The sequence below is a fragment of the Petromyzon marinus genome, chromosome 17, assembly GCF_048934315.1.
Source record: "Petromyzon marinus isolate PM22_M1 ecotype Great Lakes invasive population chromosome 17, UKy_Petmar_22M1.pri1.0, whole genome shotgun sequence".
Taxonomy (NCBI): domain Eukaryota; kingdom Metazoa; phylum Chordata; class Hyperoartia; order Petromyzontiformes; family Petromyzontidae; genus Petromyzon; species Petromyzon marinus.
In genome coordinates this window covers 13,216,317-13,237,868 of record NC_133683.1, presented here as the reverse complement: position 1 = coordinate 13,237,868, position 21,552 = coordinate 13,216,317, and the positions used below count along the sequence as shown (strand labels likewise).

The 21,552-nt window shown below is 48.1% G+C and overlaps 1 protein-coding gene across 2 annotated transcripts in view; it reads right to left on the bottom strand.

Moving 5' to 3' along the window:
* LOC116943320 (uncharacterized) overlaps positions 1-21,552 on the bottom strand; it is a 125,480-nt gene that overhangs the window by 42,613 nt on the left and 61,315 nt on the right. For both annotated transcript variants that reach the window (XM_032956094.2, XM_076067635.1), the window contains exon 3: positions 18,513-18,620. In XM_032956094.2, coding sequence (XP_032811985.2) covers positions 18,513-18,620 — 108 coding nt within the window. The remainder of the gene's footprint in view (positions 1-18,512; positions 18,621-21,552) is intronic.

The following is a 21,552-nucleotide window of genomic DNA, read 5'->3' as shown; positions in this document are numbered from 1 at the left end:
GATTTCAAACATCGTTGTCCTTGCTGGAACGGCAGGGAATGTACCAGCAATGTGAGCGATGAACGGTGGCTCCGATAATTTCTAAGCAGTTACTGCTGCTGCTGCTCGAAAAACCGTAATGTAATTTAAGCGTCAACAATCGTTTACGGACCCTTGTCAATTCACGCCGCATCGACACTTTTAGGAGCTGCTATGCGATACTTCGCCAATCTGGTCGGCCAGTGTTGGTCGTTGATATGGCGAGGTCCTAGTACTGGTTCAGATATCACTCTCCACTGACGCTATACCGTTGCCGGAAATTGAAATTTGGACGGCGGGGTTTGGGAGTGCGGCACGCCAGTTCGTATGCCAACGGTGCCTTAAATTGAAATGGCGCATCTGTTACTTTATAGCACTCAAAGAAACGTTACTATTATCTCAGGAGAATCGCTCTCATTGACGCAGCGTTTTGCTACGTATCTGCGTACGATATTCAAATCGTTGGCTGTGTAACGTCACCTTTCACATTTACATATGAGTGCGGGCGTGTGTGCGCCGAAAAGGGTCCGCGATTCGCAATGCTTCCGATGACAAACGTGATGAGAGTCACACTGGTTTGGGGATAAGCAAAACTTTCAATAATCAGCGGTTAGAGTGCGGCAGAAAGCGTTATCTGAGCCCGCGAGCTGAAGCCAATCTAAATTGGTGACCGTGCCCCGTAACGAAAAATTGACATTCGGCTCGCAATGGAACCTTCCGCAGTAATCTGCGGGCGGGGGAACGAAAGAAAATGTTAAAAATAGAGAAGGGGGAAAAAAAACACTGGCGTCCTTATGTCATCGCTGCTTTGCTTTTTTTTTGCATTTTTTTTTGGCGTTTGAGATGACCAACGCAGTTGTACCGTGCGTAAGTCATTACGGATTTCTGAAAGTTGGCAAATCATTGGCACGCACGGCATGGGTGTGACATTGGCGTTCTGGAAAGTGTAGGAAGGGTTGTGTAATGCCACGCAAAGAGAGTTTTAACGGGTACGTCATGCCAACCCCGCAACGTTCGCAATAAGCGGGTAGGTAAAAAAGAGTTCACGCCCGAGTACGAACACACAGTCGTGTCAAACAGACTTCAAACGAATGTTAAACGCGAATAAATAGAACGAGTGACGATATGATCCGATTTTGGCGACCCGTAAATTCTGCCGTGGCTCTCACCCTCCTGCGGATATGTGGGAATGGCTCCGACGCCCGTGCCTTCAATGTCCAAACATTTTAGTGACAATAAGAATTTCGAAGTGGGGCTGAGTCTTCCACAAGGGAAGGGGGGGGGGGGAAATGGAGGTGACTTAGACCCCTCCAGTCCCCCCTCGACAACACTATGAGGCTGGTAGTAACTACTGGCTAGAGTTCCTATTGTTTTGTTAAACAACTCACAACAGCGTAACGATAAAAGACGAAGATCTCCCCTATAGCCTTAACAGACTGTAGGGGCAAGTGCTGTTAGCGAGCACCTATGAAGGCCGGCACGGCACACGAGCAGGTGGGTGGCCAGCACCACGCCCGACCGCCTTTGTCTCCCGAGTGGCGATGTTTACACACCGCACCAGCTACTTATTTAAGGCTGAGTCGACCTGGTGGAAGATGCCCAGGACCGGTTTAAATAATAAATAATCGTCACCGGTGTTGGCTGTGAGCGGGAATCAAACTCGAGTCGCCCGGTTCGTAGCGCAGCGCGCTCACCACCACACTGCCGCTCCCCCCACGCACACACACGCACGCACACACGCACGCGCTATTTACCTTAATTTACTTCATTATTTATCCCGATTGAAATGAACCTCGTAACCTTTCCGGCACGAGAAAAACGCGCGGATTTTGTTTTGCGTCAGCCTCGTGCGAGCACCTCGAAGCGAAAAATATACAGAGGGGCCGACGGCGGAACATTGGCGAGCGAGCGAGCGAACGAACGAACGAACGGGCGACAGGCGCGAAAGGCGTTTATCGCCGGCCAGGAGGTCGGAACGGATGACCTGGCGACCTGGCCCCACACGACAGGCGGGCGGCTGCGTCCGTGTGGTGGGGCGGCGAGCACGCAAATCTCTCGGGCTACATTACTGCGCCTCGCCTCGCCTCGCCCGGCCGCCGCCGCCAACAACAAATATCTCGCGCGACGACGATCTTCGACTCCCGTGTTAATGTATATGCATTTGTAAAAAACACTAAAATGTGTGAAAATGCATACAGCCCGCACGCGCTTGGGGCAGCGCGGGCGGTGACTCCAATCTCCCACCACCACCACCACCCCCCCCTCCCTGTCTTGAAACTCAGGTGCACAGCGTTCGGGCAGTTTCTGTACCCCCCCCCCCCCTCCCACATGCATCATGGTTTGTGTTCTGTACCGGGTTCCGATTTAAATATAATAATATACAAACATATACTCTTTGGTTCTTTCGGTAAAGTCACGTAAGTAGAAAAATTCAAATTAAACAAAAAATAATATATCTGACGTTTCCACCGCAACACAAGCGGTCGTCCTCAGGCGGAAAAAATAATCCAGCAGCAATATGCTGAACCAGCTTGGTTCAGCAGCAATATGGTTCAGCAGTAATATGGTTCAGCAGTAATATGCTGAACCAGCTTGGTTCAGCAGTAATGTGGTCCAGCAGCAATATGCTGAACCAGCTTGGTTCAGCAGTAATATGGTTCAGCAGTAATGTGCTGAACCAGCTTGGTTCAGCAGTAATATGGTTCAGCAGTAATGTGGTTCAGCAGTAATATGGTTCAGCAGCAATATGCTGAACCAGCTTGGTTCAGCAGTAATATGCTGAACCAGCTTGGTTCAGCAGTAATATGGTTCAGCAGTAATATGGTTCAGCAGTAATATGCTGAACCAGCTTGGTTCAGCAGTAATATGGTTCAGCAGTAATATGGTTCAGCAGTAATATGCTGAACCAGCTTGGTTCAGCAGTAATATGGTTCAGCAGTAATATGCTGAACCAGCTTGGTTCAGCAGTAATGTGGTTCAGCAGTAATATGGTTCAGCAGTAACGTGCTGAACCAACTTGGTTCAGCAGTAATATGGTTCAGCAGTAACGTGCTGAACCAGCTTGGTTCAGCAGTAATGTGGTTCAGCAGTAACGTGCTGAACCAGCTTGGTTCAGCAGTAATGTGGTTCAGCAGTAATATGGTTCAGCAGTAATATGGTTCAGCAGTAATATGGTTCAGCAGTAATATGGTTCAGCAGTAATATGCTGAACCAGCTTGGTTCAGCAGTAATATGGTTCAGCAGTAATATGGTTCAGCAGTAATATGGTTCAGCAGTAATATGGTTCAGCAGTAATATGATGAACCAGCTTGGTTCAGCAGTAATATGGTTCAGCAGTAATATGGTTCAGCAGTAATATGCTGAACCAGCTTGGTTCAGCAGTAATATGGTTCAGCAGTAATATGCTGAACCAGCTTGGTTCAGCAGTAATGTGGTTCAGCAGTAATATGGTTCAGCAATAACGTGCTGAACCAGCTTGGTTCAGCAGTAATATGGTTCAGCAGTAACGTGCTGAACTAGCTTGGTTCTGCAGTAATGTGGTTCAGCAGTAACGTGCTGAACCAGCTTGGTTCAGCAGTAATATGGTTCAGCAGTAATATGGTTCAGCAGTAATATGGTTCAGCAGTAATATGGTTCAGCAGTAATATGCTGAACCAGCTTGGTTCAGCAGTAATATGGTTCAGCAGTAATATGGTTCAGCAGTAATATGGGTCAGCAGTAATATGGTTCAGCAGTAATATGCTGAACCAGCTTGGTTCAGCAGCAATATGGTTCAGCAGTAATATGGTTCAGCAGTAATATGCTGAACCAGCTTGGTTCAGCAGCAATATGGTTCAGCAGTAATATGGTTCAGCAGTAATATGCTGAACCAGCTTGGTTCAGCAGTAATATGGTTCAGCAGCAATATGGTTCAGCAGTAATATGCTGAACCAGCTTGGTTCAGCAGCAATATGGTTCAGCAGTAATATGGTTCAGCAGTAATATGCTGAACCAGCTTGGTTCAGCAGTAATATGGTTCAGCAGTAATATGGTTCAGCAGTAATATACTGAACCAGCTTGGTTCAGCAATAATATGGTTCAGCAGTAATATGCTGAACCAGCTTGGTTCAGCAGCAATATGGTTCAGCAGCAATATGGTTCAGCAGCAATATGGTTCAGCAGCAATATGCTGGACCAGCTTGGTTCAGCAGTAATATGGTTCAGCAGTAATATGGTTCAGCAGTAATATGCTGAACCAGCTTGGTTCAGCAATAATATGCTGAACCAGCTTGGTTCAGCAGTAATATGGTTCAGCAGTAATATGCTGAACCAGCTTGGTTCAGCAGCAATATCGTTCAGCAGTAATATGCTGAACCAGCTTGGTTCAGCATATTACTGCTGAACCAACTTGGTTCAGCAGCAATGTGGTTCAGCAGTAATATGGTTCAGCAGTAATATGGTTCAGCAGCAATATGCTGAACCAGCTTGGTTCAGCAGTAATATGGTTCAGCAGTAATATGGTTCAGCAGTAATGTGCTGAACTAGTTTGGTTCAGCAGCAATATGCTGAACCAGCTTGGTTCAGCAGTAATATGGTTCAGCAGTTCCACTGCTAGATTATTTTTTTCCGCCTGAGGATGACCGCTTGTAATGCGATCGAAACATCGTGATTTATTATTTTTTGTTTTATTTAATTTTTCTACCTACGTGACTTTACCGAAAGAACCAAAGAGTATGAATTCCTGCCGTGACGAAAGCTTCAAATCAAGATAGAAATATATACTTGCTCGTTTTGAATCATAGAGCTGTACAGTCACGTTTCCAAATTTTGATTACAAAAATTTGTACGCGTGGTTTTTACATTAATTTTTTCAACAAAAAATGCTTATTTAGGGATGCTGGCACAGTGGCGGTAATGGTTGGCACACTCGGGGCTTGACTTCCAGAAGTCGCCGATTCGATACGATTCTGTCTCCCGGCGTGGCAATTGAAACAACGGTGCCAGTTTGACCATCCCCTCCCCCGCAGCCCCCACCTCTCTCTGTCCGTCCAGCAGTAGAAATGGATAACAGCAAAGTTAGTCAAGTGTGGGCACCTGTTCCAAGAAGTTTGGCCAGTTTTAAAAGAGTGGCAATATTTAAACACCACACCGGGTACTAATTTAAGGCTGAGTCGACCTAAGGGACAACCCAGGGCTGGTTCAAATAATCGTCACTGGTGTTGGTAACCGTGAGCGGGGCTCGAATTGGGGTTGCTGGAGTTTGTATCGAATTAGAGAGCTCAGTGGGCCTTAGCTGGTAAAATACAAATAGTTGACAGTAGTTAATAGTCAACTCTGGTGACCGTGATCATGGCGCAACGCATGAACCACTCTCCTGTACAGATATACATCCACACACATACACAAATATTTCCAAATGCAAAAAAAAATAAGGGATACCCGATGTGCATAAGACTTTATATATCTTAACTTTATATATTTTACGACTAATAAATTAAATCCTATTTTTTTAAACGAGGTTTATTTTGGCCCGTGACTTTGATAACCAATGTAAAAAAAAAAACCACCTACACACAAAGATACTCAATAAGATAAAAAAGATACTTGTATTTTACCACTGAAGCTATATAGCTCGTTTTCACAAGCAACCTGGAAACAAATGATAGCTCAACGAAGTGGCTTATCATCATGTGGAACTTTATAGCAGCCAAATACTCTAAACGCACGCTTCTAAATGTGGAGGGAAAAACCGGAGGACCCGGAGAAAAATCAACGCGACCACGGGGACAGAGACACGCAAACTTCAAATAAACAGGAGTCAGGGTCGGGATCGAACCCACGACCTCCTGCATACAAGGCGAGGTAGTTAACATCTCGCCACCGTGGCGCCCCAAAACATTCTAAGCAGGAATCTTTTTTTATGGAAAGCCTCAACACAGTCGTAGACAACACTACGGCCTTAAAGCGAAACAAATGTAAAACAGGCGACGTATCAGGCAATAGCCCTTCTTCACAACGCATCGAGAGCCCAGAGAGGTGGAGTGTTAGAAACAGCACTTTAAATACCACGGGGCCTGATAAGACTGTGCTGTGAAGGAGGGTCATTTACCAACAACGTAGACTTGTATATACTTTTCCTTTTAAAGGCCACAGTGTTATTGACTTAATGTATTGAGCTGTTTCCTTCTTTATATTTGTGCTTGTGCCCCACTGCCTATTGTAGCAGCATCACCGAATGATTTCTCAACAGAATCGAGAGTTGCGGGTGGTCTCAGCTCGGTCACCGATGACTGCAGGAATAAAATAAAATAAAAATGAAAATGAAAAAAAAAGAAATCCACCGCATTAAATGAGATGTTTCACTTAATTTGACTTATTCCAGCTCTAAGAATGAAACGTTCAGATGGAGTGACACGTGATGAATGCTCTTTGCAGAGAAATATAAAGGACGTTCTCCCCAGTTAATTCAAAGAGGTCCACTGAATGTGACTTTAGAAGCAGTCTGATGGCGCGTTATCTCCTGGGGCCCATTTCCCGCAGCAGCAAGGTGATGCACTGCTCTCGTATGCCGAGGCTTGTGAATGTGAACATTATCTCATAATAATGTATACATTATCTCATAACATGACCACAGCACGGCTGGGAAAAGAGAAATGTTACTGTGAAAAAAGAAAAGTACTGACGCTCCGTTTAGGTGTTTCTGAGTAAAAACTAAGGAGTACTGCTAAGAGCACAATGAGGTAACTATGAATGTGTTGGGGAAATGATTGCCGGGAATAAGGTTAACATCTCATTAAAGGCTAAAAATAAGCGAGGACTTCTCAAACTGCGGTTCCGTTCGCCGCTCGCCCCCGCGACGACGGCGTTTACCTTTCCACGTTTAGCAATCCTCTCCATTCGGATGCAAATGAGCTAAATCCACATTACACCACGTCTGATAATAGATTTAAACAAATACAGTTGCCCGTGCCGAAGTTGGGGTGGAGGAACCAGGATTTGAGGAAACCCTGAGCTGAGCAGCGATCCGACACGCCCAGCCTCGCCTGATGCTCTGATGCTTCGCTCAACGTGGGTTTAGCTGCGAGGAATGAACTTTTTCTAGAAGTGGGAGCTGAACCGAATCCGCTCGCTCAAAGAAGCTCCTGGCAGGGTTGGCTACGTACGGTGCGAAAGAAGTTCAAACAGCAGCACGTGGAGCGGAACGCCGGACATCGTGCTGAACAACGCGTGGGGGACGACCCGAAACCACATCGGAGAGCTCGCACCGCACCGCACAACCGCAAACGCTTACGGCGAGAGCCAGGTTTGTAGCATGGTGTGCTAACCACCGCGCCACCACTCTCCACATACGTATCCACGCGCACAACCAGGGCTGTATCCAGGAGGTGAGCAGCGCCCTCGGTAAAACTAAACTATTTTTCATTTGATCAGGTAAGGCCCACTGAGCTATGTAGCTATTTTTTACAGAAGCGACCTGGCCACAAATGATAGCTCAACGAAGTGGCGTATCACGTGACCATGCAAACTCCAAACATATACAGAAGGCTTCAGGGTTGGAATCGAACCCGCGACCTCCTGTATTCAAGGCGAGGTAGTTAACATCTCGCCACCGTGGCACAATGTTTAAACTACGTGTGAAGATGAATACAACGTTGCACCTCACGGACACTGAGTCGGATGCGTTTGGTCACGACTGCTGCCCCGGGCAGACCAGTCAGAGGCGGTGAGCCCCATCATTTCTCAAATCGTTCGTAAGACGTTTGAAAGTTTTTTGCGTAGCGCTCATAACATCGCAAGGTCAGACGTGTAAATCGGCGGGCAATATGTGTCAATCAATAATTGTTGCTGGCCGGCATCAACCTTGCCTTGAGCTGCTAATCTATAGTCCCCATAAGGAAGCTGTCAATGATGTTATTTCCATCAGCCACAATTATTTATTGCATTTACTCAATAAATTAATTATATATGGCCCAAACGTACTTGCGCATTCAATTACGTAACGTTATGCAATATGCACACACAATGGATGGCAATGCCGATTGATTTTGTTGGTAATGGGTTCGCTGTAACCTAAATAAGAAGTGGCACACGCCGGTAATCCGGCACTTTGGAGGCAGCGCCGGTTAATCGCGCAGGCAGGCCTCATCGTACGCGTGCGCTGGCCGGAAGAAGGTGGTGTACAGCAAATAGGTTGCTGTGCAGATTTCATTGATGACTTTTGTTCGTTAGTTACCGCTATCCGCCTCCCTGCGCTTCTTCCCGCGTGCCACTCCTCCCCAAACTGGAAACTGCCGATGGGTGAAGGGCGGAGGCTTTGGTGCCACAGGCCCCCGTTCGGATGCCACTCACCGTTGATGTTCGCCGTGGCCGGGGAATTTCCAACCCCCCACATCGCTGGGATCAGCCAGAGGTTACGCGCACGCACGTGCAAACGCGCTCACGATAGCGCCCACCGTTCGGCCCCGACAACACATCGAGGAGCGCCACCGCAACTTTGCGAACACGTGAAGATTGCAGGAGGAAGGGGGAAAAAAATAAAAAAAAAATCTATCGAGCTTCACATCTGTGTCAATGGGTTTACAACTATCAAGACTCGTGTGAGTGACATCACAGACTTTAAATAAAGAAGTGAGGAGATGCGGCGGGGTTTTGGCAGGGGGCGGGGAGGGGGAAGGAAAGAATGGGGGTAAGTAAGTTCCCAATCTACGTGCGTTGCACGCTGAACTTCTTTCGCACCGTACGTAGCCAACCGTGCTAAATCGGAGGTGCGGGGGAAGGACAACAACACTAAACACAAAAAAGCGGTTCTCAATCAACTAGCTTACCATCTTGATCTAAAAGTGGCATAGCTCCAAGTGGCTTCCTGACATCGGAAGCAAGAGCGTTCCAGACGGCCGCAGAAGCGCATCTGAAAGCGCGCGATGCGGTGAGACCGTCTTTGTTCGATGGCCCAGCCAAAAGCCGCCGCTGCGAGGATGACCGGAGTTCACGTGATGATGGTTTATGCTCCCAAGTATGTGAGAAAGCGTATCGTTAATCCAGAAAAATCTGCACATCAAAATCATTCCGGCGCCCCACCGCCAACTCCAATCTGCCCCCACCCCCCCTCCGCCTTCCCCCATAGCCCTCTGTCCTTTAAACCCCCGTATTCCTCTGACCCCACCTCTCACCCCTGAGCGATTCCCGTTGTTGAGCACAACTCAAAGCAAACAAGGCCGGCCGGAAAAGCGTGTGTGCTCGTCTACGGAGAAAAGACAAAAAAACAAACAGGGCTTGCGATCAACCGCTGATGGGTGAAACGCGCTCGGACGGGAGGATTACAGGCCAAACCGCGGCGAGACATTGTCTGGACCGTGCCCCCCCCCGCCCCCCCCCCCCCATAGCTCATCCCGTGCCGGGGCCACGCAGAGCCCGGACTGAGCCAGGGCTGGGATGGGAATAGAGAAGGGAGGAGGGGCACACGAGGTGGTATAGCGGCGCTGCTCTGTAACATACAGTATATATTTAAAAAAACACAAGTAAAGAGATTTTGCGAAGCCCCCGTTGAATGCCCTACGAGTGAGCTAATTGCGAGCGAATCTTTTTTTTTTGCTCTCGGACGAACGGACTTGTTTGGATTACGGACGGATGTGAGTGGATTGTGGGGTGGTGGGAGACGGGGGTGGGGGGGGATTGAGAATGGAAGGGAGAGATGAGAGGATGCAGTGGTGGGGTGATGTACTGAGAGTGTACAAAGCCGGGCGCGGAAGAGCACACGGGCACCGAGGAGGGGGCTGTGTATACAGCGGTGAAGCAAATAAAGGGGGGGGGGAGGTGTGGTGGGTGGAGGGGGGTGCGGGCGGTGAGTGGTGGCGGAGCGGTTAGCGCGCCGCGCTACGAACCCGGCGGGACGGCTTCGATTCCCGCTCACGGCCAACGGCAGTGACGATTTAGCTGAACCGGTCCTGGACCTCCGCTAGGTAGACTCAGCCTCAAATGAGTACCTGGTGCGGTGTGTAAATATCGCAACGAGGGAGACAAACGCGGTCGGGCGTGGTGCTGGCCACCCACCCCCTCGTGCGCCGTGCCGGCCTTCATAGGTGCTCGCTAACAGCACTTGCCCCTACAGTCTGTTAAGGCTATCGGCGAGATCTTTGTCTTTGCGGGCGGCAAGGTAGGGGGGGGGTATGGATGAAATTGAGGGAATACGGGAGGGGAGCTTTCGGATTTCAGAAAGCTTCGTCCTCTGAGCATATTGGATCCCAGCGCTGGCTCACAGCTGGCCAAATGGCCTGGAAATATTTGCTTGGAGTTGTAGATTTGCTCACGTGAATCGCAATGTGTTTTTTTGTTTGTTAGACGCCTGATGGCAAAAATCCATGAGAGAAAGATACCATTGATGCTTCTGTGTGATCACAACGTCGTGCTCGTTGCTATTAGGGTACAAAGCCGAGAAGGAATCACTTTGGAGTGTTATTTTTCACTCAATTATTTGCAATTAATTGTTTTACAAAAAAAACGAATTCCGCCAATAATTTAGCTTCAAATTAGAAAGGGCACTTGCGTGTAACTTTAAAACAATTTGCGGAATACAGCACTGAGTGGAAAATAAGAATATTCTACAAGCAAATATCAAGACCACCCCCTCCCACCCATTTGCATGAAAACTACACAGAAGCTGTTCACGTACTCTGCTACGAACAACTACTCCCGGAATTCAGTTCCCTGCGCACGGCTATTACATTTGAGCCGGTTCTAGGCTGGATACACACTTCACCCACCCGCGTTGACCAGTGCGGTGAAGTATGACCAACCACCCCCCCCCCCTCTCTCCCCCTACCAAGACCTACACGGCATGGGCAGGCCTTCATCCGGTAGTGATTGGACAAAGGACTGTAAACTATTATTATAAGTATCATCATTATAATGAATAATAATCATGACTAATATCACACCGCGTTGTAATGTAACCTTAGTAAATATGCAATGTTGCAAGAATTTTTTTTTTGGGCGGGGGAGCGGGGTGGGGGGGGGAGCGAGGGAGGTGGTTCTGATGCAGCAATGTCGTGAATTCATTTGCATGGCTCGAGGCCGTGGGGGGCCCTTCGGCTTGGAGCGAGACGCGGCCGACTCATCTGCGCGCGTCACTCTGCTCGCGTCACACTTCTTCACGTCGTCGTCGACGGACGAGAGGGAGGGAGGCAGCGGACGCCGAGCCGAGAGCGTGTGTGTGTGTTTTTGTGTTGTTGCCCTGTCCTAAAAGCAGCAGCAGCAGCAGCAGCGGCGGTAGATGTAGCGGCAGCAACAGCGGCAGCAGCCTCTATCTTATCAGCTTCGTCCCCGTGGTCAGCGACAGCTGCGCCTCATGATAGCACGCATCTCACCCCCGCAATTTAAAACAAAAAAAACCCAACAACAAAAAATCGTAACGCCCCCCCCCCCCGAAAAAAACCAATGCTTCGTTAAACAAACAAAAGGCATTGGGTGGGGGGGGGGGGGCGATTGGTGGGAGGCTGTATTGGTGCAGTGGGGGGGAATGAGTTTGTTGTAGGGATGGTGACGGTTATGATGATGACGACGACGATGATGACGGAGAGAAGGGAATTGGCTCGGCTCGACCTACAGATTTTAGCCCGCCCCACCCCGTGTGGCGGGCAACAGCCGCGCTCTCCCAACGTCGCTCTGTCCACGGATTTCGCCGAGGTTGATTCCATCATCCGTGGCCGATGTTCGCCGGTGATCACTGTCCTAACCCAGGGCCCATCATTTATGCCACTCCCCAGCCACCAACAATCAGCAGTGCCCCCCCCCACCCCACCTAACCTCCCTTCCTTTCCACCCCCCCCCCCCCCCGAGACCTCTGCCCCTCGTTTCTTGCACGTCTTCCCATGATTAAAAATTTCCCCATCGTTCAGCAAGCATTGTCAAAGGGCGCATTAAGTCGTCACGGGTGACATCTCAATCTGACGGACGCGGCCGGTTGCTCCAACAAAAGGCCCGATTGTTTGCCGTTATGCGCTGAGCCAGCTCTAAAGGAGCAACACACACACACACGCGCGCGCACGCACACACACACACACGCGCGCGCGCTCACGCATGTGTGTGCGCGTGTGTGTGTGCATGCACGCGCACACACATGCGCACGCACACACACGCGCGCGCGCACACACACACACTAGCGGTAATCTACTGTACGTCCGCCTAATCTATTCAAACAGAACCGTACACAATATTCGGTGCAAGTCCACAGATACAAACAATACGAGCGGTTGGCGATCGTGAACCTGATTGTCCCTTTTCTTTTTGGTACGCGCCTTGACATCGCTCGGCGTTCGCCACCAAAAAAAAACCACACAAGGTGGCAATTAGCTCTGCGACGATTGGAAATGTTGCTTACAAGATGCAGGTGATGCTGCTGCTGCTGCTGCGTTGGCAATGGTGCAGGAGCACAAATGACAACATCGGCGACATAAAAAAAACTCAACACGTTCGCCAATAACACAGCGTGGCCTTAAAATGAAAAATAGATAATAGGAGACGTTCCAGGCACGCACGCAGAGAGGCCAGAGAGACAAAGTGGACGAGAGTCTTTTGCACTTTACACCATGGGGCCTGATGAGAATTAAATGAAATTAAACAAAAATGAAATCCTTCAGTGTTTTATTATCAATGCTCAATGTGTCGACTCAACTTGTGTGGCTAATTCTCTGAGCCCACTTACTGTTAATTCACTTTTTGTTTCCAAGAAAACAATAATAAAGATCACACAATGCCAGTTGAATGATAGCAGAGATCGCAGCTGAACTAATGAAATGGATATCTTACCGATATTTAAATGGTCAATTCGAGTTTTCCGTTTAAAATATCGATACACATCGCATACGTAATAAACAGCACGTAGGTACTGAACATCACTACATCGTCAACGATAATAATAACAATACTAAAAAAAAGATTCGTTATCCACAAATAACAATAGCAATGTACGTTTACAAACGGTCACAAGTCTCTGATACTATTTTTATTTATTTTACCAGGTAAGGTCTACTGAGCCCTATAACGTATTTTCACATGCGGCCTGGCTATCATAAATGATAGCTCAACGAAGTGGCTTATCATCACGTGGACATTTACAGCGGCCAAACACTCTAAACGCGTGACGTTGATTCGAAGTGTGGAGAGAAAAAAACCCCAGAGGAGCCGGAGAAAAATCCACGCGACGGCTGGGAGAGAGACACAATTCCAAATATACAGGCGTCAGGGTCGGGATCGAACCCACTAATTGGTGCGCACACGTCCGATCTGTTACCACATGCAGAGTGAATGTAAATTCTTGACCTTTTACAAAGCACCCGCCGTACACGTCCTCTGTCAGTGCTCACGTAATGAATGTAAAGCCCCTCACTAAGCCTCAAACTGCCCTCTCTGCAGTCTCGAAAGTGCGAACGCGTGTGCGTGCGCTCTCGCTCGTCCCCTTTCGCTCTCTCGCTCGCGATCACGAGGGGTCCCGGCTGCGTTGGCAAATTGCGGAGCTCCGGAACCCCCGTTGGCCCAAAATCTGCTGCTTTTTATTTCTCCCCTTTTCTAAAGAGGGGAATAATGGTTGTGCTGAGATGGATTGCGCGAGTGCGAACCGAGATTGCTAACGCAGCGCGCGCGGTCAGGGCCGGGAAGAGGATGGAGACACCCGTTGCCCCCCCCCCCCCAGAGCAACAAGTTTCCTTTGTCTCTCTCTCTACGCCGTTGAGGGGTTGTGTGTGTGTGTGAATGCCCGTGTGCGTCTAGCGGTTAGCGCTACGCTGCGCTACGAACCTGGTGACGCGGGTTCGATTCCCGCTCAAGGTCAACACCGGTGACGATTACCTGAACCGGTCCTGGGCCTACCCTAGGTCGACTCAGCCCCAAATGAGTTCCTGGTGCGATGTATAAACATCGCCACTAGGGAGTCAAAGGCGGCCGGGCGTGGTGTTGGCCACCCACCCCCTCGTGTGCCGTGCTGGCCTGTATAGGTGCTCGCTAACAGCACTTGCCCCTACAGTCTGTTAAGGCTCCACGGGGGGATCTTTTTTGTTATTGTTTTGTTATTCCGGCCGGTGGTGGTCTTCTTCCATTTTTACGCGATGAGAATGAAAGGGATCAGTGGCACGCATTGGGGTGGGGCGAAGTAAAGCGATCACCACCATCTCCATGAACCTGTCCCATTTCACGGACGATTGTGATGATGCAGGGCAGATAACGTTTGGGGCAACGGGCCTTCTTTCACTTATAATAGTTTAAAGTTAGCTGCCAGATCATATTGGTCTGGACAGCAAATAGGCTGATGGACCAAAACATTTTTGTATTCATATGCTCATATGTGTATACTTTTACATATAATTCAAGAGCACATTTTACATTGTCGTTTGGAGAACAGACATAGATTCATGAGGAAGTGTACGTCTGAAGAAAGTCGGCGTTTAGACAGTTGTATTTATCCATTAGCCGACATCGGGTGTAGCCTCCAATCATTGACACTATTAAATATGAATGATACCAAGTACATCAATTGATCTGAATAAAAACAAAACAGACCCATTTGATTGTGGAAAACGTCAACGCGGAGAGACAGTTGGTGGCCTCTGTTTGTTAAAGAGTGGCAGTTGGAAGCACCGTTAGGTGCAACATCAGCCAGCTGTCCGTGTATATTCCAAAAGTATTCGGGCAGTATTTGGGGTGGCGGCAGTAATTTGCACAGCGTGCTACAGACCCGTCGACCCGGGTTCGAATTTCGGCTGAAGCTAACGTCAGTGGCGAGTGATGTCAGAGCTGAGCCCTGGAAGAAGGGCTTCCCTACTCTGCGTCAGTTGTGGGCGCTTGTTTGACCATACTTCATCACGCCGGCTAGTGTGATGTCCCTGAAAGCACGTGCGCTGGGCCTGAACCGGTTCAGATATCACTCGCCGCTAACGCTCGCTGCGGTCGGGGATCAAGCACGGCTTGTCGGGTTTGTCGCAGTGAGCTAACCACTGTGCCACCGCTCCACCCGGGGTATGTCAATATGTGTTGATATTTTGTAAACATCCATGACACGATAAGAAAAAAAAACACTCTTTCACTGTAATGACAAGTGTGGGTTTATCAAGGGGTATCGAAACTCGAGATACTGGTATTGGGCCATACGAAATGCCCTTTTGATGGCTGCGATACACACAGCAGTCCCCTTAATAGGATTTGATAGGGGGAACAGCTCTCCAATTGGCTTTGATTGATGGGCAAGCCCTGCGATAGACCTAGATAGAGAGAGCGGCTCTCTCCGATAGGCCAGAGCGACGGCCTTCGCGTGTGATCAATGCGGCAGAGAGGACATATTGTCAGCCGTCTTTTCATCTGCAACAACCAGATGGTCGTGGCATCCCCAAACAGGTACGCCGTTTGCTCTAAGGCCAAAATGTGCGATGCAGAATCCCCTCGTAGCGAAGTGAGATATACATATATGTGCGTGTGTGTGTGATTAGTTGCCTTCATTTTGCCCCTGAGATGATACGCGGTGGCGAGATGTTAACTACCTCGCCCTGGTATACAGGAGATCGTGGGTTCGATCTCGACCCTGATGCCTGTATATTTGGCGTTTGCATTTTGTCCCCGTGGTCGCGTGGATTATTCTCCGGATCCTCCAGTTTTTCACCTCCACATTTATAAACATGCGTTTAGAATATGAGAATAGGTTTTCCCCTTTTTTTCTGGCAACAAAACAGGTGTTAAGATGTTAAAACACCAAACTGAAACCTTTTACAAGGAATAATGTTTGCATCAACCACAGTACTTGTGGTCAGAATTCAAACAAAAAACGTACTCTGATAATATATGCATTGTCTTTGAAACTGAATGGTCCACACCAGAGGCAGTTTTCTTTTGAGCTTAGTCTCAAAACGGTGTTAGACCAGAGGACGCCAAAAGGCGTACGTTTAGAATATTTAGCTGCCATACATTTCCACATGATATGCCACTTCATTGGGCTATCATTTGCGGCAGCCAGGTCACTTCTGAAAAAGAGCTGTACAGCTCAGGGGGCCTTACCTGGTAGAAATAAAAAACAGTTTTTAGTTTAGTTCATCGTTTCTATTTTGCAAGGGAGGAGAGCTAGGATGAATAGAGCGAGCTCCGATCCACCGTCTTTACGTGGCCTGACCTGACAATCGATTATGAATCATGATGCTGGCAGCGAGCACCTATTGTGCGTTGAGCCACTGCTCGTGTCAAAATTTCAACTGGAAGAAATAGCGCGTGGCCAAGTTGACCAGGCCACTTATCGGGAGTGGTGGCAAAGCGTTTAGATCGCTGCGCTCCTTATGTATGTATGTCGAACTTCTTTCGCACCATACACAGCACAGTTGTCTATGCATGGTGCGAAAGAAGTTCAACATACATACATGTTCAATTCAAATGATCGTATGTACGTCGATGCATTGATCGATAAGCTTGTTGAATAGTATAGAGGCACATTTTTGTATTGTAGAATGTTTGCGTCCAAGTGCCTGTAAGATTGACATGTTCACCAGCATTGCTTCAAGCGAGCCTGACTCTGCTGATGAGACATTAAGTGTCAAAACAGGTCTTCCTGAGTTCTGGAGATCACAAAGGGGAGAGGAACCAACGTTGTGGACAATCGTGGTGGAAACAATTCTCAAATAACAAAGTCAGCAGCAGCAGCAGCAGAAACGAAGTGAGCTCCAAGGGTTTAGAAGTTAATTCTGGGTTTATCCAAGGTGCCCGAGGCTGCCTCGAGTCAAGTTTACAAACGGAGGAGTGCAGCGGGGTGAGCAGAGAGATACATCCCACCGCTAGACCACAATCCGGTTTCGTATAGAGGGTTTAAATGTTCTGTTGTGCGGCGCTTCTGTGATCTTCCGATGAAAGGCGTTATATAAAGATGAATCATTATTTTCACGAAAATAGTACGTACGTATATATTTACGTCGAAAACACGCATTCTGCGTAACGCCCCGAGAGATTCGCCCAGTGTTTGTTACACTGCACCAACTGTGTGCACGCCAGTGGAGCGGCGGTGCAGCGGTTAGGGTGCAGCGCTACGAACCCGGTGAACCGAGTTCAATTCCCGGCCACGGCTGACATCGGTGATCAGTTGATATCAGAACCGGTGGGAGCCTCCCCACCATTCACCAACTCTCACTGTGACCAGCATGATGCAGGATCTTAAAAAATAAATACCTCTCAGAACTGGCATGGCAATGTCGAGACCTTCATCTACTGTATATACTGTGAGCGTCGAAAGTTAACATGTACCAAATATAATTGAGCCACGTTTTCAGCGATGGTACTTTCATTCCCTTTAATATTACTCGAGCACGGTATATATGTTGCTATATTAACGACGAACGTCGTAATAAAATGTTAAATATATATGTTTGTGCTCATGACCACTGCCAATGCAGTCGCTTAGTATATTTTGTACGTAAGCACGACTGCCGGTTAATCTGAAATGTTGATCAGCCTGCCAATAGAGGGTCCACTTATCTTGCGTCACAGACCACATTTTGACCAACAAAGACGCACGTTGCAGCCCACCGCGGCGAATTAGATTTTTCCATTGGAATCCCACGTGTATCTCGAAGTAAAATTGGGTGGAACAAAAAGTAGGCCGGCAGGAGAACGACACTTGGTGGGTCGACACGACCACGGCGTCAGCTTTTGAGTGGCGACGCTACTGGGGGGGAAAAAATGCAGTGATTTTTTTTTTAATTGGGAAAAATAATCGGACGTAAAACAATGGAATTCGGCGGTACTAACACTGATGTAAGTTGCATGTAATTTTTTGTTATTTGTATGCATACACGTTGTTGGAAAATGTATTTCCAGTAAATATGGACATGTTCTCCGATCAGTGCGGTTGGCTACGTATGCCGCCAAAGAAGTTCAACATATATACATACATACAACAAAAACTTTCTAAAATGTCTCCACGCTCAAACGATTTCACCTGCGAAAAGAGCGGTGTAAATTTCACATTCCCGGTGCAGAGACCAATCTCTCCAGGTGTACAACCACTGTTGCTCTCTCCCACAAAGCAGTGCTCGTTTTTATGGACCCCGGAGACCATTAATGGCCAAGTCACATCCCATCTGGGATTCGAACTCAGAGACCTTCTGTTGCGCTCAGCAAAGAGCCATCCTGCCAGGCCTCAGCAATGGGTCTCGAGTGCGGGTCAATGCGAACGTGGAGAGGTTTGCTTACAGCTCGCGAATGGAGTTGTCCAAAAATACAAATAGAGGATCACAAAGCTTGGGCAAAAGGTTCGTGCCATCCAAACTTTTCGGTGGTTTTCCAGCACCTCCGTGCCACAACATCCTACGGTGTTTTTAGATGCAATTTGCAAGATTCGATTGTTGCTACAAATGAAGCATCATCGTTACGCTGTGCAAGCGTGGTCAGGCGTGTCGATTGAGAATTCGGGCTTGCGCAGAGGCGAGCGCTAAAATCTTGCATCGTCGGTGACAGCGCAGGTGAGGGAGCGGGTGAGGATGCAGGTGAGTGCTCACCTTGACGTCGGGAAAGTAGAGCTTGAGTATGTTGGAGCTGGGGTAGCGAGTGTAGAAGAAGATGAGCTTTGCCTTCTTGAGGTGCGTGGGTGTGAGCCCATCCTGGATGTGTGACGACGGTTAAGGACCACGGACAGAAGCCAATGAAGACCAGAGTTGCTACCACCTCCCAATAATGGCAGAAGTTGGGTATAAGCGCACCTAATGTAAGCATGATATCAAAAGGGGCAGGCGATACAACACTCCTCCTCACAACATTTGTCTATCCGCGTGATTTGTTGAGTTGTTTTTCGTCACACATCCCGTCAGCCACACGGCCCACCTACGGTGAGGGAAAAAAAAAGTATTTGATCCTCTGCTGATTTTGTACGTTTGCCCACTGATAAGGAAATTATCAGTCTAAAATTTTAATGGTAGGTTTATTTGAACAGTTAGAGACAGAATAACAACAAAACATCCGGAAAAACGCATGTCAAAAATGTTATAAATTGATTTGCATTTTAATGAGGGAAATAAGTATTTGACCCCCTCTTAATCAGAAAGATTTCTGGCTCCCAGGTGTCTTTTATACAGGTAACGAGCTGAGATTAGGAGCACACTCTTAAAGGGAGTGCTCCTAATCTCAGCTTGTTACCTGTATAAAAGACACCTGTCCACAGAAGCAATCAATCAGATTCCAAACTCTCCACCATGGCCAAGACCAAAGAGCTCTCCAAGGATGTCAGGGACAAGATTGTAGACCTACACAAGGCTGGAATGGGCTACAAGACCATTGCCAATCAGCTTGGTGAGAAGGTGGCAACAGTTGGTGCGATTATTCGCAAATGGAAGAAACACAAAAGAACTGTCAACCTCCCTTGGTCTGGGGCTCCATGCAAGATCTCACCTCGTGGAGTTGCAATGATCATGAGAACGGTGAGGAATCAGCCCAGAACTACACGGGAGGATCTTGTCAATGATCTCAAGGCAGCTGGGACCATAGTCACCAAGAAAACATTTGATAACACACTATGCCGTGACGGACTGAAGCAGCGCCCGCATGGTCCCCCTGCTCAAAAATCACATATACATGCCCGTCAGAAGTTTGCCAATGAACATCTGAATGATTCAGAGGACAACTGGGTGAAAGTGTTGTGGTCAGATGAGACCAAAATGGAGCTCTTTGGCATCAACTCAACTCGCCGTGTTTGGAGGAGGAGGAATGCTGCCTATGACCCTAAGAACACTATCCCCACCGTCAAACATGGAGGTGGAAACATTATGCTTTGGGGGTGTTTTTCTGCTAAGGGGACAGGACAATTTCACCGCATCAAAGGGACGATGGACGGGGCCATTTACCGTCAAATCTTGGGTGAGAACCTCCTTCTCTCAGCCAGGGCATTGAAAATGGGTCGTGGATGGGTTTCCAGCATGACAATGACCCAAAACCCACGGCCAAGGCAACAAAGGAGTTGCTCAAGAAGAAGCACATTAAGGTCCTGGAGTGGCATAGCCAGTCTCCAGACCTTAATCCCATAGAAAATCTGTGGAGGGAGCTGAAGGTTCGAGTTGCCAAACGTCAGCCTCGAAACCTTAATGACTTGGAGAAGATCTGCAAAGAGGAGTGGGACAATATCCCTCCTGAGATGTGTGCAAACCTGGTGGCCAACTACAAGAAACGTCTGACCTCTGTGATTGCCAACAAGGGTTTTTGCCACCAAGTACTAAGTCATGTTTTGCAGAGGGGTCAAATACTTATTTCCCTCATTAAAATGCAAATCAATTCATAACATTTTTGACATGCGTTTTTCTGGATTTTTTTGTTGTTATTCTGTCTCTCACTGTTCAAATAAACCTACCATTAAAATTATAGACTGATCATTTCTTTGTCAGTGGGCATACGTACAAAATCAGCAGGGGATCAAATACTTTTTCCCCCTAACTGTACTGGGAGGGCAAAGTTTCAGCAGCATTGCTTCAACGGAAGCCAAAGCTCCGGGACCGGCGTCGACACTCCGAGTCGGGCTCGCTTGAAGCCACGCTCGGTGTGGACTGCCGGATGCTTGTTGGCAAGGAGCGCTCTCTGCTTCAATGTGGGTCCTCGTTCGACGCGAAACAATGCAATGCGCGACGCAGAACAGCCGTTAGCGTCGTTTGTGGAGAACACGAGGAGCAAAATAAACAAGCGGACAATGCGCCTCCTTCCCACGCCTGTCCCTCCACGTAAAACAAATATAAATGTTGTTTTTATACAACCCATATGAGCACAGTTCTGATATAGGCGACTCATGCTGACATTACACTGGTGGGACAGGGGGGGGGAGGCAAAGGACAACTTTGGACATAAGCACACTACTTCGGATATAAGAACAACTGGGCACGCTCCCAAGAGTTGTAATTATATCAAGGTTCAATTGTAAAACGAATAATAATAATGACCGAACAGATGTATATTGTGCCTACTGTTAAAGAGCCACACTCATTACCTTGTAACACACACGGTGCTACATTAATTCATTTCATGCTCACCAGCCAAGCCTTGCACGTTAACCCAAGTGGTGCCTTCAAAAAAACAGTGACACTCGTAGTGCTCACAATAATAAGATTCCTGATACTAAAAGCCAGGAATTAGGGCCAGACTTAAAATCAGATGCACAAGTGGCTTAAACTGAGACCTGGAAAGCACATGGCCCATGATTGTACTGGAAAAACAGATTTGCTTCACGTAAATGTGCAAAACCTCTGCACTCAAAAACAACGGGATGAACATTTAATCAGTGGCCGCAGTGGTAACACGCGCGCCTCACAGCAAGGGAGGCCCTGGGTTCGAATACCGGCTCGGACGACCTTTCATTGTGGAGTGTGTTTGTTGTGCCCCCTGTTCTGCAGAGTGTGAGTGGAGTGTGAGAGAGCATGAGTGGAGTGTGTGAGTGGAGTGTGAGTGGAGTGTGTGAGAGTGTGTGAGAGTGTGTGAGAGTGTGAGTGGAGTGTGAGAGTGTGTGAGTGGAGTGTGTTTGTTGTGCCCCCTGTTCTGCAGAGTGTGAGTGGAGTGTGAGAGAGC